Source organism: Cebus imitator, unplaced genomic scaffold, assembly GCF_001604975.1.
Source record: "Cebus imitator isolate Cc_AM_T3 unplaced genomic scaffold, Cebus_imitator-1.0 Scaffold175, whole genome shotgun sequence".
NCBI classification, from domain to species: domain Eukaryota; kingdom Metazoa; phylum Chordata; class Mammalia; order Primates; family Cebidae; genus Cebus; species Cebus imitator.
The window spans coordinates 869,851-887,819 of NW_016107490.1; the positions used below are offsets into that span (position 1 = coordinate 869,851).

Below are 17,969 nucleotides of genomic sequence, written 5' to 3' on the forward strand. Positions count from 1 at the left end.
TTAAATATCAGTACCTCTTAGAGCTCAATATTGTAATGTATGTGAATTTCTAATTTGATTGTAATGTGTGGACTTTTCCAAACTGAATTAACTTTAGAATCCTAGCTTCTGGGAACCTGGGAAAGTTCCCCATTGAAGACATTTTGGGAAATGTATTTTAATTCTAAAGAGTTTTGTTTGTTTTTATTTTTACCCATTTATCTCACCCCTTCTGCCAACAGAAGTGATGCCACCAAGAAGAAATGAGAAATACAGACTTCCTATTCCACTTCCAGAAGGCAAGGTTCTGGACGATATGGAAGGCAATCAGTGGGTACTGGGCCAGAAGATTGGCTCTGGAGGATTTGGATTGATATATTTAGGTAAAGTAGAACCTTAAATTACCAATTATTCTTATATCTGTGACTGTAATTACTTAGTGATATTTTAAAAATAGAAATGTGGAATTCATATGTGTACTTTATTAAAATTTATGATTTTACTTAAGTAATAATGTAGTACAGTGTCTAGGCTCAAGCCATGATTGTCCCACTCCTTGTCCATGTTTTTCTAAATAACTCTTAGAAGTCTTTTAAGAGCATAATTATACAATCTGCCAAACAAAATGCTAATGTTCTTTTTTCTGAGAGCTTGTGAGAAATCACAACTGTACACATAAAAACACTTTCTGTTTGTGAATCTTAATCATTAATATTTAGGCAACACAAGGGTCTAGTCATTTCTTCACTGGGCTCTGCTGGAGAATTCATAGATAAAACTTAAGGCATCTATTCTGTGGAATGAATTAACTTTTTTCTTGTGCATCTAGAGGGGTCCTAGGGATGTGCCATTCTTGGGATAATTGAGAAAATAAACACTCAATTATTTTCTGTGTTCTGTGGTATAGGTAAGGAACCATGGGTCAGGTAGGCTTTTACATTGCGTTTAAGCATTTAAAAATTACACTGAACTTTAGTGGATCATTGAAGGCTGTCTTAAATCTGTTTGAAATGAGGAAGGGATATCCATTAAAAGATTGATGAATAAAATAAGGAAAATATTAGCGATTTTTAAAAATATACCCTCAAGGATAAATTCTCCTAAATGTACTGACCGAGATCACATCTATTTCTATAGGAGTTTAAGGAGTTGATAAAATACTTCCTTGGAGGGAATCTTGGTTCTCATCAAATATTTCCAGACAAACATACTTAATGGATCCTGAAAGATAAAGATCCTCTTCTGATAAAATTAAGATTGTAGTTTTGAATGAATGAATGAAATTTGGTCAATTAGTAGCCGGTTATTAGTTACTTCACTGTCTAATCTACTTGGAAAGACAAGATCAGCACAAAAAATTGCATGGGCCAAGTAAAGGACAGTTACCTCATTTAGAGGGTTTGAGCTTGTTTGAAAAAAATGCTATGGTTATTAAGTGCTAGATTGAGTGACATAGGCAACACCGTTCAATAGAAATGTAATACAAGTTGCTTAAAAATTTTCTAGGAGCCACGTTAAAACTCATTAAAAGAAAAAGGTGAAATTATTTTAATAATGTAATTTAATCCAGTATATCAAAAATATTTCAATATGTTTTCAACATAAACGAAGTATTTTACTTATTTTAATGAAAGTTTTCAAAATCCAAGGTATATCTAGTCTCAAGAGCCCAGTTACCATATGTGGCTCCTGTGCTCAGTAACCACATGTGACTGCTGTATAGAATAGTGCGAGTAAAGTCTATGTGAGAATAAGTGTTGTGAGACTAAGTGTTCTTTGAAACTTGAACTTAGTGAATTCTCTTTTACAGCAAAGAGTTAAGATCTCTAGTATATTGTCTTGACTCAAGGTCAGAGATATGGTGTTGAATAAATTATTTCCGATGTGGCTGAGCTATAGTCTTGGATTCCAGGGCTTATAACTTTTTGTTTTCTAATGTTTGTGTTATTTGAGTAATTTCAAAGAACTAGAGAAAAGCATTGATTGTGATGATCTTATCCCTTTTCTCTTTTTGAAATGTAAATATATAGTTTTAAATTCAAGTGAATGTTTAAGATTAAATAGTCTATGTCTGTATCTATGTATCTATCTATGTGTACACATAGTCACTACTCCTTACTGTTATGATAAGGGAATATATTTGCATAGGCATGTGACTTGTTCCTAAACGCAGAAAAAACTGCTTCTTTCAGTCTAAGTACAGTGTCACATATTTTTACTTTCTTTTTTCTTGAGATGGAATCTTGCTCTATTGCCCAGGCCAGAGTGCAGTGGCTCAATCTCAGCTCACTGCAACCTCCAACTCCCAGGTTCAAGCAATTCTCATGCCTCAGCCTCCAGGGTAGTTGGGACTACAGGCGCGTGCCACCACGCCTGGCTAATTTTTGTATTTTTAGTAGAAATGAGGTTTTGCCATATTGGCCAGGCTTGTCTCAAACTCCTGACCTCAGGCGATCTGCTCGCCTCAGCCTCCCAAAGTGCTGGGATTACAGACATGAGCCACCGCGCCCAGCCTCCTTTTTTTTTTTTTTAATTACCAAAATAATACTCTTTGTCTTACAATATATTTCAGGGTTCAGTATGTAATGGAACATTCTCCATTAGCTGAACTTTAGAACCTAGACCTTAGGAGGATTAGCAAGTGCACAGCACTGGGGAAAGACTTTAAAGAAATATTTAGCTATTTTCAGAAAAAAGACTCCAGTACTTCAGAATTTATAATAAAGATGTATGTTCCAAATGTTGTAACTGTTCTATTAAAAGTGATGCTAATGAATCGGAATCCGTTTAACTTCACTAAACTTAGTTTTTACTATTTTCAAAGCTATATAAACAAATCAGTATGAAATTACATCACATTTTTACATTTTATCATGGTTCTCATCACTTCCCCTATATAAATGAAGAGAAGAAGCAGTACAATTCAAATTTTCCTGAATACCTTTGTGTTCAGCAACATCGATTTCAGGTATTCTTCCCAGATATCCTGTTCGAGCAGACACTTGATCAGCATTTGCTGCCTAAGGCTGAGAAAAAGCTAGCCGCTCTGTCTAGCTCATTGTGCATGTAAACTGTCCTCTAGCTTTGAGATCAATAGCCAGGGCCTTTCGGTAATCAGCAGCTTACAGTTAAGGGGAAGGGGCAGAGAAGTTTGCTGTTTACTCTTGACTTGGAGAAATAATGTGCCTGTAGCATTAATAAAATATAAGAGTGAAAAGAAAGTCTGAATACAAGAACAAAGTCAAAGTTCTTTCTTTGTATATGAAAAGAGAAGGGGAGGAAAGAGGAAGAAGCGAAACTGGTTTAGGGGATGGGAAAAATTGCAGTCATTTTAGTATTAAATAAGTGAAAAAGTTTTTTAAACTTCAGGAAGGAGAGACAAGTGAGGGTTAGAATTTAACTTTAATGCTAGGTGTAACATAGAACCAAGTAAATTAAGGGAGAGTTGCATAAATAATAGCAGGGGTTTTGGCATTAGGCATATCTGACCTGAATCCTGCCCTGATTAAGCCACTTATTCACGTAGTTACTTAATCCTTTGGATTGTTTCTATTCTGCATTATTGTGGTAATAGTAATTATAAGGAAAATTAAATGAGATTTTTTTTTAAGGAGCTTGGTAAGCATTTAATAAATGTAATTTACTTACCTAGACTTTCCTATTCTTAATATTGGTGCCATAGTGGGGCCAGGCACAGTGATTCATGCCTATAATCCTAGCACTTTGGCAGGCCCAGGAAGGTGGATTTCCTGAGCACAAGAATTCGAGACCAGCCTGGGCAACATGGTGAAACCCCATTTCTACTATAATACAAAAAAATTAGCTGGTTGTCAAAGCGTGTGCCTGTAGTCCTAGCTACTTGGGATGCTTAAGCATGAGAATTGCTAGAACCTGGGATGCAGAGGTTTAGTGAGCCATGATCATGCCCCTGCACTCCAGCCTGTGTGACAGAGTGAGACTCTGTCTCAAAAAAAATATGCTGTCATAGTGGATTAAGATGGTGACAAAATCCGCTCCATTGGAAGGGTGGATTTTCTATTTATTTTACTATGGATTTTGGTGGATTTAACTACTAATGTGGTAAAACTGAGAACATGGAAAAAATGTCAGCAGAAGACTTTATGACATTTTACTTACTGATAAAAGCTTCCCCTAAAATTTACTGTAGTAGCAGAAAGTTTTCATGTAAGCTGTATGTTATCTGCCTCAGATATGAAAGCTATTGGTTTTAGAAATTATTCAGAATTGAGAAGAACAGAATTACGGGATAAACTTTAGGCACATTCTTTTGAAGGCTGATTGTATAAGTAAAAATAGATATGATTTATCTGTAGAAGTTTTAGTTTTTGAAAGTGGCCATGGTGCTGACCATTTAAGCATCTTTGGAGCGTCAAGCACAGAATAGATGTTCCACAGTTTCTTGCCTGAGAAATTGAGACTGAGATTGGAGTACTTAAGCCACAAGCTGGTTTGCTTTGTTCTCTTTCGTAATTACAGATATCACTCTTAACTTTACCCCTAGAGATTAGTATTTTTAGTCGCCAGGAAAGTTGAGACAAGGTAACTATCTTGACATCTAAAAGAATGTGCATATGCTTTATTGACAGGACATCAGTAGCAGTATCTTTTATGAAGAATAACACATTATTATAACTAAAATTAACTGTGGTAAAGCCTGAAAATCAGATCATTTATCCATGGACAGATGTTTAAATTTTATCCAAGCGACTTCCAGACATTTTTGGATCATGCTGTCAGATAAGCCTAATTTCGTACTTTAGAAACATAGAAGGAATCTATTGTTGGGGGATAGGTTTTTAGAAATTATCAAAGTTTAACTCATTTATTTTACTGATAAGGAAACATTTATATTTAAAACAAGTATAAACCACATTCACAGTTTTTTTTTTTACTTCTTCATAAAATAAACCATATTTTACTTTATAAATAGTGAGCTATAATAGATTGATTTTAAGGTATGCAGAATAAAGTTCAGAAGAGCCCAATGATAATGCTAGCAAGAAGGTAATGTATTGGAACACATATTGTTTGATTACATATTACATTCTTACATGTTATTTTAGTAGTGTTTTATAGAGAGAGCTTTGAGATAAATAGTCTTATTTGACACAGTGCAACATTATGTTGCCACTGCAATTGTTGTTAGGCAGTTTTGGAAATGATACTGAGGGAGTAAAGAGAAGAATGTAATAAATGTGAAAATGAGGATAGTTTATACTAGAAACTATAGTATTTATGATAAATTAGTTCCCAGAAGGTGTAGATAATAGGTAATATAAACTCAAAACTAGGAGGGGATCATTGGGAATTTTATAAATTTAGTATACTTGTTGGACTTGCAGACAATAAATAAAAGTCCCTGCAAGATGTACTTTAATTTTGTATGTATATTTAAATGTTGAGTTTTTAAAGAGCACTGCACAATTACCTATCAGTTAAGAAATCTAGGTGTTTAAGAAAGTTTGGGTTCCTTCCGTAAAAAGGGAGGCTTATAAGACTTGGCCTTTGCTTGGCTTTTTCATTTTTTTAAATCAATTTTTAAGCATATTTTATGTTTTACTTCTTCATTTTCAGCATTTTACTGTCAAATTCTTTTGCCTTAAGGAAAATTTTATAAACTACACTGTTCTTCAGTGCATTTATATGTCTCTTCCACTGCACCTGTTACTATCTTGTAACTGTTTACAGTGGTCAAGGTTTTTTTTAATTTGAAACCTATTGCTTTGGGGAAATTTCTTCTTCCTGAAATGAGCTCACCTCTATTGCCACACAATAAAAGAATTCTCAGCTTTTGAGAGCTTCTGGCTTCCTTATGAAATATGGATAGACTTCTGCTTCTGAAGTGTTTCAGTTTTTTTTCTTTAGATAAGGAAGAAGAGGAATAAATAGTATGAGGTGTGTTTCTTCTTTTAAGACAGGAATATCTATATAAGATAAATGAGAAGAAAATTAAGAAACTTTAAAGCTGTAAATGAGAGAGCTCATTAGAAATTAGCATCTTGGATGATGAAAATTTGTTCATCATCTATGCTTAAAGGATTTTATACTGCTTAGATACTTGATTTTGTAATTAGTATTTCTTTAGAATGTTTGTCCCTAAGAGCTCCATTACATGGACTGAGTTATTACTGAACACCCTATTGTATTCTCCTGAAAAAATATTTTAGGAGAAAAGATAGGGAACTCGGCAATCATTTCAAGATAATTGTTGAGGACTTCCCTTCTTTCTTTTAAAAGCATGGCCTTTTGTTAGCCAGGTGGATTTATCTTTTCTTTAACATCTTCAATCAAGTAATACTTGAGGGAAATATTCTGTAGAAAGCCATGCATTGAAGGCCAGAAACATCTACAGATGCAATGTGATCCCAAGCAATGAAGCATGTGGCCCTTCATTGGCATTATATGATAACAGGAGGATCTTCTGGCAGAAGAACTGACTTTTGCTGCGTTCTGCATGCTGCCCCTCCAAACCCATCTTTGATTGGCACCTATGCCCTATTGAAACTGGCATCACACCTTCTGAATGGGCACAGTGCCAGGCTAGCAGATGGGTATGGGCAAAAGCATGCCAGAAACCCAGTATGTGAATCAAGTTTAAGTATCAGGGGCCCAAATTCCCATCCAGGGATATAAAAACTACAGTCTGTTGAGAGCTTTTTGTGCTTAAGGTTAAAGGACATGCCATTTCTACTCCAGCGTAGAAGTTGATTAATTTTGAAAGTCAAACAGGAGCTCCTGTGGTTGTGTCAGGCAAAATCCTATCTTTGGTGAATGTGAATTACTACTTCATGTAGGGAAGAGAAAGTATTGTAATGAAGTTTCCAATGAGAGTTACTCTCCTGCAAGTGCCTTCAGCACTTAAGCAGCTTGCATTCAGTGGAGATGAATATTTCTATTCTCCAGCAGAGCCAGGTGCAATCAAAGCCAGATCTTCAACCTGCTGCAGTAAAGAACCCTAAATTTAGAAAGGGCAGGCAAAGTTTAGAAGAACTCCTTGGTGGAATGCAGCTCTTTTCACTATGAGCTGATGAAGCTTCAGCTTCACAAAATTGTATGAAGGACGTGAAGGGAAAACTCCAAATAACAGACCTTCAGAAAATTTCACCCTGAAACAAAGATTTTTAACAAACCAAAGGAAAAAGTTTAGCTCTTTCTCCTCAATGCAGAAAATCTTCTGAGTTTTCTATCAATAAAAACTTAGTTAACCAAAATGTTAGAACCAACTTAATGCATAAGTAACACAACTTTCTATTTTTACATTTATTTCATTGCATGTCTATCATGTATATAAACTTTGCTTCTTGAATAATGGATTTTGCATAAAATTGAGTTCTAAACATCATATTTCCTTCTGATTGTCTCACACCCACTATAGAACTCCCCTCCCCCACCCCCTGAAAGAGGGCACTCTTCCTTCTGATCACTTTAATCGTATTTTCTAAATGCTCTAAAATTTACAGGAATGCCTGTAAGACCAGCTGTGGCCAAGAGAAGCTTTTCCTAATCGCCTTATAGCCGTTGCTTTTGCTTTTTCACTGTGTAAACTTTATCTATGGAACAGATTCCATGAGACCGTTGTGAATACTTCAACGTATTCAAAACATATAACTGCCACAAATTAAACTACTAAAACTAAAGCTGGTGCATTGTAACTGCCAAGTAAAACTGGCACGTCCCTCTGTCAGACTGCAGGAGAGTGTGCCATACAGTCCTCGGAAAACACAATTCATCCAGAAGCACTCTTGTCACTTGCTCTGATATTAAACCAGAGAAAGTGACATTAATTAAAGAAGTGACATGAGCCAACAAAGGCAATGAGTTCTCAGCTTTGGCTTATGTGCAGACCTTAATCCAACCTGTTCTGCTTAGGTACTGTGGCTATTTCTGAAGAGTAAGTAACTAGTGTGGCTACTTTCACCCCACCTCCTCTCATCTCCCATTCTGGAACACATTTTTAAGGAACTAACATTTTATATCCAGGGTTGGACTGGTTAATTGGTACACTGATAGTCATTGCAGGGCTTCCCAGAATAGTAGTGTGGTGTCATGTGATGCTTTTATTGTACTTGGTAACAGTGTGAGATGTACAACTAGAGGTAGAGGAGAGTTGGTTTAACAAAAAGGCAAGCAACAGCTAAACAGAGTACCTAGACTTGGTAGACTGGAAGTGAGGAGGGCCTGCCGCTCGGGCTGGTTGTGGAAACAATGGCGGTTGGTAGGCTTTATGAAAACTCCGACATGCTAAAGAGGCACACTGGGGAGTGTTCATAACTTCTCTCTCTCTTTCTTTATTCCCATGGTATGCTTTCATACAGTGCTCACCTCATTATTTCAGACGGTCACTATTTCATATCATCTCTTTCTAACCTGTTTTCCCCTATCTTCTGTGTACACAGGCACTACATTATAAACTCCTTACAGGCAGCCACTCACAGTGCTTAATATGGCCTTGCATGTGATAATTCTTTAAAAATGAGTTGTTAAATTAACTCTCGAACTGTTCTATTATGGAAAATCATTTTCCCAATATATAGGTGGTCTGAGACAAAATTCCAGGCTCTATCCTATATGTGATCTGTGTGTAAGGCATTGTACTTTCAGACTTAGAGGAAATCTTTTGTATCTTTTGGGGAGTTTGCGGGGAGAAAAGTATGTGTTTATATTCTTTGGAAGTATATTTTTAAAATACAAGAAGCTGGGTACTTAATCCATAGATTGTAGAATGTATTGTGAAGAGTCTCCTCTGTTAATGCGTAGCATGGTAAGGGGGCTAAAAAATGGACATTGTGTTAAGACAAATCAATTTTCTCTTTTTAATGAACCAGCTCTTTTGAGTAGTGTTTAATTGAAGTAGACCTAATAGCAAGTATAAACTTTTGCGGGGAAAAGCATGGTGTTTACTATTAATGGATTGACTTACAGGCATGTAACATGCATAAGAAATCAACTTTTCAAAGAATGTAAACACAACATTAACAGACAATAAATTATTGGGATTTATTTTAATCCAAGTCTGTGAAAGGTTTGATTAAGGGTTTTATACATAGTCAGAAGCTTTTGTTGTGGTTTCTGGGCAGGGGTATTTTGAGATCGGGAATTTTCTATCCACATAATTAGTCATGAGGTTTAATGTTCATTTTTTTATATCAGGCAGACAATGTCTTCAAAGAGACAGCAGTGCTGCAAAGGAGCAAGAAAAGAAGGCCAAAGTTGACACACAGAGAGGCAAAACAGTGTAGGAAAAATCAACACGTTTTGCAAAATCAATCATTGAAAATGTGTCAGCATTCAGGAGACTGTCTTTAATTTGCAATCCAAGTGAAATAGAGTATTTAAATATGAGAGGCAGTATTATTGAGCCCAGCATGCCTGCTACCACTTGTTTGACTAGCTCAGAATAGAACACTGAGAGGCAAGGGCTCAAAGTTAAATGAACATTTATACATTTTAAAATCAAATGAAAGATTCAGAGTATATTCATGAATTAATTTTTTTCAAAACCCTAAATTTAATCAGCTGGAATTACTTTAAAAGTGTCATTCTATTTAACTTTTGGGAATGATGAATTTGCCTTTTAATAGGGATGCTGTATTTTATCATGAAGATGAAACAAACTGTCTTTTGTTAATTATTCCCCAGAGACAGTGGCCATTTTTCTCTCTCCAACGCTTAGTATGGAGTAAAGGCAGCTTCCCGCAAATTTATTTTAAGCCAGAGCAATCAGAAGCTTCAGCATGTATGAGAGGCACATAGAGAACATAGCTTCCATTTCAGGTATTCTGAGTGCCACCTAATGAACTTCTTAGAGGTAATGTTACCAAAGTCTCTCTGATGAGGCCATGAACGTAGAACACAGAAAAGTAAAAAAGAATGAAAGAAGAGTCTGGTAGAGTAGCAGATGCGTTAAACGTGTCTATAGTATCTGATAAATGCTGGGACTAGTTTTTGAATTCTTTTTTTAGGAAATTATCATCTTTATTATCAACTACTAAAATCTTTCACTTAGTGTGTGCCAAGCTCTGGGCTTAGTTCATTGCATGAATTATTTCATTGAATCCTCTCAGTAGCTTACTAAGGAAGACATTGGGGCCTAAAGAGGATATGTAAATTGCCTCCTGGCCACAATTTTAAAAATTGTCTCTTCTGCATTTTTACTCGGGTCTCTGCCCTACTGATGTCCCTTGTCAAAGAACACTTTGAATTTGTTGCTAGCCAGATAAAATAGTAGCAAATGTCATGCTTATGACAAGCTCGTTTCTAAAGTAACAGCAAAATATGTAATTGATAGTATTGGCAGCTAATTTAAGAAATCTGTTAGTGATGATGCTAATAATGGTGTCATTTTCATTCAGATTGACAACTGAAGGCATAGAGCATCAGTGATATGTTTTTGATATTATTAAGATCTCAAAATCTGTGAAAGAACATCTGATATTTATAGTAAACCTAATGTTAGGCACTGGAAAAATTACATTAAAAATGTATCATATCTCAAACAATATTTTTATGTAAAAAAGTGCGAATAGTCATCCAATAGTTCATGCAATCTGATGAGAAAGATTTGTTGGATTTTCATGCCTTTGGAAAACTGAATACATTTGTCTAGTTTTATATATTTTATACATTTGTTTTGAGTCAAAGAAGCAACAGAAATATCTAAAGAGATCTGTTTAAATCCCTATGATATGATTTTAATAAGCACCATATAAAAATAGATACTTTTGTATCTATTGAATGATTCTTCACCATATTTTTTTCTATTGGATAATAATTTAAAGATACACTGCTTAGAAAACTAGGTCTTTTGAAGAGTAAAACGCAAAATACTTAAATAGAATTGTGTTAAAGAACATATCCCTTTACAGAATTTGTTTCAGATATCAATATATTTTATTTATAATAAAAGTGTAGATTTTGGAAAATTATTTTTAAATTACTAAATAAAATTATTCAGTTATTTCAAGATATTATACAATAGTCATGATTCATTACATACAGGTGATTTCCTGAAGAAGTTAGGACATTTCATGTAGCGGTAAACCTTTGGGTGTTTATAATAGAGAAGAGATATTTTTTAGCTATTGCCATGCAAGGTTTTATACTAGAATACTTTTTTTATTTGGTGTGTGTATATATTTAGCAAGGAAAAGAATGAACAAAATGCCAGTTATTACATTAAATACATGTTCTTAAAGGGATATGGGGTTATTAATTTCAAATTCTGGAGAATATAAAGAAAAGCTATTCATTATGCTTGATCTTGTTTCTATTAAAAAATCATGTGTTACAGTTCTATCTTACATCTCCAGTATCAAATGTGAGTATTATAAATGAGAATGGAGTATTAGTTATGTAAACCTTTTATCTTACACAGTATTAGGAGGGTAGAAGAAGAAAAAGTAGTAAAACTGACCAAAAAAAGAAAAAAAATTCTCACACTAAACACTTCAAGTGAGACGAAAACAAAACAAACCTGTATAGCTAGTAGGTAAATGTTGCTGCGTGATGAAAAGGGGAAGAAAAATATTGTGTAGTCTTCCAGAGTCATCAGAATGCCTACTCTAGCAGAAAGCTTTTGAGCAAGATAAATCTTCTGAAATTAACTAGTTTAATATAAATTGAATGCAATAAAGAATTGCTGTAAAAAATAAGAAGTGTTTATTGGGGGGGAGCACTTTTAAGTTCCTTCTGACTATGAAAACCTGTGAACTCCTGAAAAATGGAGTTAAATTTATAAACGAACTGTTGTCATTGAGACATGAGTAGAGGCCTTAAGGAAAGAATTGATGCAGCTGGTAAAGAAGCAAACCTCAGCCACAGAAAACTGAACCATCAAGAAGAAAAAATAATGGTTCTATTATCTCTTTATGTAATGTATCTTTGGATATTAAGAATATCAGAAAAATGTAAAGACATGCAAAATAAAGAGTATAATTAAAAATATAAGAAAGATTTTCCTTATTTGCAGCCTAATTTCAGCATAAATAGCAGAACGTGTTTCAAAAAAAGCAGAAGCAGGACTAAGGATTCTTACATAATAGGTTTTTAAACCTAAATTACAGAATTTATAATATTATTTGGGGAAGGGAGGTCAAGAACTACTTTAGCCGTCAATTCGTACACTTGGAAAACAGGATTCATGATGGCTAAGAAAAATAATGGCTCTCATTCTATTGTATGGTCAAATTGAATGTCTCTTAGGAGATAGAAGGAAACATTTGAAGTCTTAGTTAACCTGAAATCATATTTTAATAGATTATCACTAAGATAAAATAGGCTTGAAAGTAGTGTGATTGAAAGTGACTTACAAGAGATAAATGAGTTAAAATATTAAGAAAAGATTTGATGATAGAAAGCAGAAGTAATTTAGTAAAACAGGAGACTTTTTTTTTTTAAGAACTATAAGTTATGAATATAGACTTTTGTAACAAAGTTCAAATTTCTAAATTAGATTGAACTGTGGTTCAAAGCTATAGGTTAACAGTTACATATCAGCCCTTTAGGGAAGCTCAAAATGTACTTAGTTAATAATAAAAACAGGTTAGAATTTATAAGTGGTAGTAATTTTTGAGAAATGGATAAATGGGTTGTAAGATATAATTCATTAAAATGAAATAACTATGTAATATATACCACAACCAGGAAGTACTGGCAAAAGAGAGCAAAGAAAAAAAATTATTATATAAATTATTATAATAAAATTGTCAGTTACTACAATAGAAAAAAAGTCTGTCTCAATTAAAGATCATTGACAGAACTCCATAATTAGTTGCCAAAAGAGAAATACTTAAAATGATGAACTATAAAGACACTAAAAGGTTAAGATTTTGTTATACACATGTAAGTAAACAGTAAAGCAGTAGCAGTATCTGTTGTTATTTTATATTCCACAGTAAAAGTCATTAAGAGAGCTAAACAAGGTTATTATATAAGATAAAAGGTTAATAGAACAAAGTGAAAATGTAATGATAGAATTTCATATAATAAGAATGCTGTTCTTTATTTTTTTCCTTGAAGAGAAAGTTGCAGATATCCAATAAAAAATTATGAATATGACTGGAGATATTATAAATACATTCAGAAAATGAAAATCAGTTACCACTAAGTCTTCATTCTGGTCTCTATGGAACCCAGGATTGGGTGAAATGGATAAAGGTTCTAGTCTCCCCTCCCATGTTTCAACCTGAACATTTCTGCTTTACCTCTTCCATATTCAGGCTTACCTTGTCTTATTGCACGTCACTCTTATTATGCTTTGCAGATAACCGAGTTTTTTACACACTGAAAGGTGTGGCAACCCTGCATCAAGCAAATCTGTCAGTGCTATTTCTCCAGCAGCATGTGCTTCCTGCATGTCTCTGTGTCACATTTTGGTCATTTTGACAATATTTCAAACTTTTTGTTATTATATCTGTTATGGTGATCTGTGATCAGTGATCTTTCATGTGACTACCGTAACTGTTTTGAGGAACCATGAACTGCACCTATACAAGACAGTAAATTTAATTGGTAAATGTAGCACATGGCCTGACTGCTCCACTGACCAGCCATGTTCCCATCATTCTCCTTTTCCTCAGACCTCTCTATTCTCTGAGATACAGCAATTCTGAAATTAGACCAATTAATAACTGTAAAGTGGCCTTTAAGAAGTTAAGTGAAAGAGTCATGCATCTCTCACTTTAAATTAAAAGCTAAAAATGATCAAGCTTAGTCAGGAAGGCATGTCGAAAGCTCAGATAGGTTAAAAACTAGGCCTCTTACACCAGTTAGCTGAATTGTGAATGCAAAGGAAAGTTATTGAAAGAAATTAAAAGTACTACTCCAGTGAACACATAAATCATAGGAAATTGAAGCATTGCTGATAAGGAGAAAGTTTGGTCTGGATAGAAGATCAAACCAGCCACAACATTCCCTTAAGTCAAAGCCTAATCCAGAGCAAGCTCCTAACTCTCTTCAATTCTGGGAAAGCTGAGAGGAGCGAGGAAGCTGCAGAGAAACGTTTGAAGCTAGCAAAGGTTGGTTCATGAGGTTTTAAGGAAAGAAGTCATCTCCAAAACATAAAAATGCAAGGTAAAGTGGCAAGTGCTGATGTGGAAGCTGCAGCAAGTTATCTGGAAGTTCTAGCTAAGATCAATGATGAAGGTGGTTACACTAACAGACTTTCAGTGTAAATGAAACAGTCTTCTATTGGAAGAAGATACTGGCTAGAACATTCATTCCTAGAGATAAGTCAGTGCCTGGCTTCAAAGCTTCTAAGGACAGGCTGACTCTCTTCTTATGGGCTAATGGAGATGGTGACTTTAAGTTGAAGTCAATGCATATTTACCATTCAGAAAATCCTAAGGCCCTTAAGAATTATGTTGTGTTTACTGTCTATTCTGTCTATACTCTGTAAATGGAACAACAAAGCCTGGATGACAGCACATCTGTTTGTAGCATGGTTTGCTGGGGTTTATTTGTTTGTTTTTTAGTATATTTATTTTTAATTGTATATATTTAAGGCATATATCATAGTTTGGGTTTTTTGTTGTTGTTGTTGTTTTTAACATATGAGTGAGAACAAATGTCCCTCACCCATTTTGGGAGAAGGTGGCAGATGAAGAGAAGTGAGTTAAAGGATACAAACATACAGAAAGCTGAAGGAAATAAATTCAGTGTTTGAAAGCAGAGTAGGATGAGTGTACTTAACAAAAATGTATTGTATTTGGATAATAGGCACCCTGAATACCCTGACTTGGTCACTATGTGTTTTATGCATGTAGCAAATTTTCTCATGTACCCCATAAATTTGCATGAATAATAAAGAGTTTACTGAGTATTTTAAGCCTGTTGTTGAAACCTGCTCAGAAAAAAAAAAAAATTACTTTCAAAATATTAGTGCTTGTTGACAATGCACTTTAGTTACACAAGAGCTCTGATGGAGATGTACAAGGAGATTATAAAGTTGTTTTCATGTCTGCTAACACAAGTGTCCATTCTGTAGCTCGTAGATCAAAGGAGTGGCTTTAACTTTCAAGTATTACTGTACTATTTAAGAAATAAATTTCATAAGACTTCAGCTGCCATAGATAATGATTCCTCAGATGGATCTGGGCAAAGTGAATTGAAAGTCTTCTGGAAAGGATTCACCAGTCCAGAGATGCCATTGACAACATTCATGATTCATGGAAGGAGGTAACAATAGCAAGGTTAACAAGAGTTTGGAAGAAGTTGGTTCCAACCCTTGCGGGTCACTTTGCGGGGTTCAAGCCTTCAGTGAAGAAGAAACTGTAGATGTGACAGAAATTGCAAAAGTACTGGAATTAGAGGTGAAAACTGAAGATGTGACTGAACTGCTCAATCTCATGATAATATTTAACTGATGACAAGTTGCTTCTTATGGTTGAGTAAGGAGAGTAGTTTCTGGACGTGGCATCCAATCTGGTAAAGATGCCATGAACATTGTTGAAATGACACCAAAGTTTTAAGAGTATTAATCAATTTAGCTAATACAGCAGTGGCATGGTTTGAGAGGATTGACTTCAATTTTGAAAGGTCTGTTGTAGATAAAATGCTAAAAAACAATGTGAGCTACAGAGAAATCTTTTGTGAAGGCGAGAGTCAATTGATGTGCAAAATTCATTGCTACCTTAAGAAATTGCCAGTCACCCCAGTCTTCATCACCCACTACCCTGATCAGTCAGCAGCTATCCACATCAAGACCCTCCATAAGCAAAAAGATTACAACTTGCTAAAAGCTCAGATGATTGTTAAAATTTTTTAGCAATAAAATATTTTTAAATTAAGGCACATATATTACTTTTTAAAAGATACTACTCTTGTACCCTTGATAGGCTATAGTGTAAACATAACTTTTATATGTACAGGAAAACCAAAAAATTCACACTACTTTATTGCAATATTCATTTTATTGCATTGATGTGAAACTGAACTGCAATATCTCCAAAATATCAGGATTCTAAGAAACATTCTATTACTAAAAGAGTTTTTAGTAATGATTTAGATAACTGTGCTGTAATAATAAGTAGTGAAATATGTAATTAATAGGAAATAGTTTTAATTTGGAGAGTTTTTAACAGTGTTACAGATAATACACTTTTTTTTCAAGTATACAAGAATTTATTTTTAAAATATATGTGATTTAGAAAATATAAACGTTTTTAGCATGTCATAGTTTTGGAATCTAATGCTGGAAACAAATACCAGTATCACTTTGCTTGTTCTATTTTTCTTTTTATTACCTACGTTCTATCTCATTTCTACATATTTAGCTTGTTCTCATTTGAAGTCCACCTTCCCCTTAAAGCCTACTGCTTTTCTTTTTGCATTTTCTACCACAGTTTTACATTGTGTATTATAACTGAGCATATTCTATCTTGTATTATGATTATGTTCTTGTATCTTTTTTTCTCATTTATAAAAAAAATAGAAAAAAATCTTTGTACATTTCTGTGAATTTTAACACACCCATCAATATAATTAGGATACAGGACAGATTCATCATCCCTAAAATCTTCCTCATACTATCTCTTTGTGACTATAGCCTCCTTTTCCCCCGATCTCTGACAGCCATTGATCTATTCTGCCTCACTATAGATAAGCCTTTTGGGGAACGTATGGGATTACTATAAATGGAATCATGATACGTGTTTTTTGCAGTTTTTTTTTTCACTTAGCATAATACCTTTGAGATTGACCCACGTTGTATGTGTCAGCAATTATTTTTATTGTCAAGTAGTATTCTGTTGTATGGTTGTATCACAGTTTGTATGTTCTAGCATTGAAGGACATTTGGGTAGTGTGACGCCTTCAACTTTTTCTTCAAAATTATTTTAGCTATTTTAATTCCTTTGCTTTTCCATATCTATAATTAATTTATATTTCCAGCACAACAACAAAAATTCCTGGGATTTTAATTGATATTGAGCTAAATCTGTGGATTAATTTATGGGAAATTGACATTTTTACTATATAGAGTCATCCAAACCATAAATACAGCATGTGTCCCCATTTCTTTAGGTCTTCTCTGATTTCTTGTATCATCTTTCTGTAGTTTTTAGCCTACTAGTCCTATGCCAGTATTCTTGGGCATATATTAACATAGAAGTTTTTCAGAGCTATTGAAAATGTTCTTGGTTTTTAAAATACCATTTTCCATTTGTACATTTGTAATATATGGAAATATGATTGATTTTTGTGTGTCGACATTATGAATTTGGTAAACCCAGTTGTTCTAGGATTGGGTTTTCTTTTGTGGCAGATTCTTTGGGTTTTTCTATGGAGACAGTCACATCATCTGCAGATAGGGTTGACTTTCTTTCCAAATGTGCACGTTTCATTTATGTTCTTACTGCACTGGCTAGTAGTTAGACAGTGATTTATTGAATAGGAATAGCAAGAGTGCTCATTTTTGACTTGTTCTCATTTTTGGGGAGAATATATTCAGCTTCTCACCATTTAGTGTGATGTTAACTGTAGGTTTTTCATACATCTTCTTTATCAAGTTAAGTATACTGAGTTTTGATCATAAAAGGGTGTTGAATTTTATCAGTTGCCTTTTTTACATCAATTGATATGTTCAGATGGTTCTTTAGATTATTAATATGTTAGATGACATTGATTTTTGAATATTGAAACATTCTTGCATTATGTAAGTTAACTTATTCATGGTATATTATTATTATTTTTATATATTTCTGGATTTGATTTGCTTATATTTTGAGACTCTTTCCGTCTTTGTTAAAGAGGACTATCAATGTATACTTTTATTTATTTATTTTTCCCTCTGCCATCTTTGTCTAATTTTATATCAGGATAACACTAGCCTCATAAAATGTGTTCTGAAGTATTTTGTTTTCTGGAAGTGAATGTGTAGAATTAGTTTTCATTTTAAAAATGTTTTGTATAGTTATACAGTGAAGCTAACTGGGCTTAAAAATATTTTTCAAAAAGGCAATTTTTAAAAAAAA

At 34.0% G+C, this 17,969-nt stretch overlaps 1 protein-coding gene across 5 annotated transcripts in view; it reads left to right on the plus strand.

Moving 5' to 3' along the window:
* VRK2 (VRK serine/threonine kinase 2) overlaps positions 1 to 17,969 on the plus strand; it is a 109,171-nt gene that overhangs the window by 8,939 nt on the left and 82,263 nt on the right. For all 5 annotated transcript variants that reach the window (XM_017544967.2, XM_017544964.2, XM_017544965.2 and 2 more), the window contains exon 2: positions 222 to 362. In XM_017544967.2, the coding sequence (XP_017400456.1) occupies positions 227 to 362 (136 nt within the window). In that variant the 5' untranslated portion in view covers positions 222 to 226. The remainder of the gene's footprint in view (positions 1 to 221; positions 363 to 17,969) is intronic.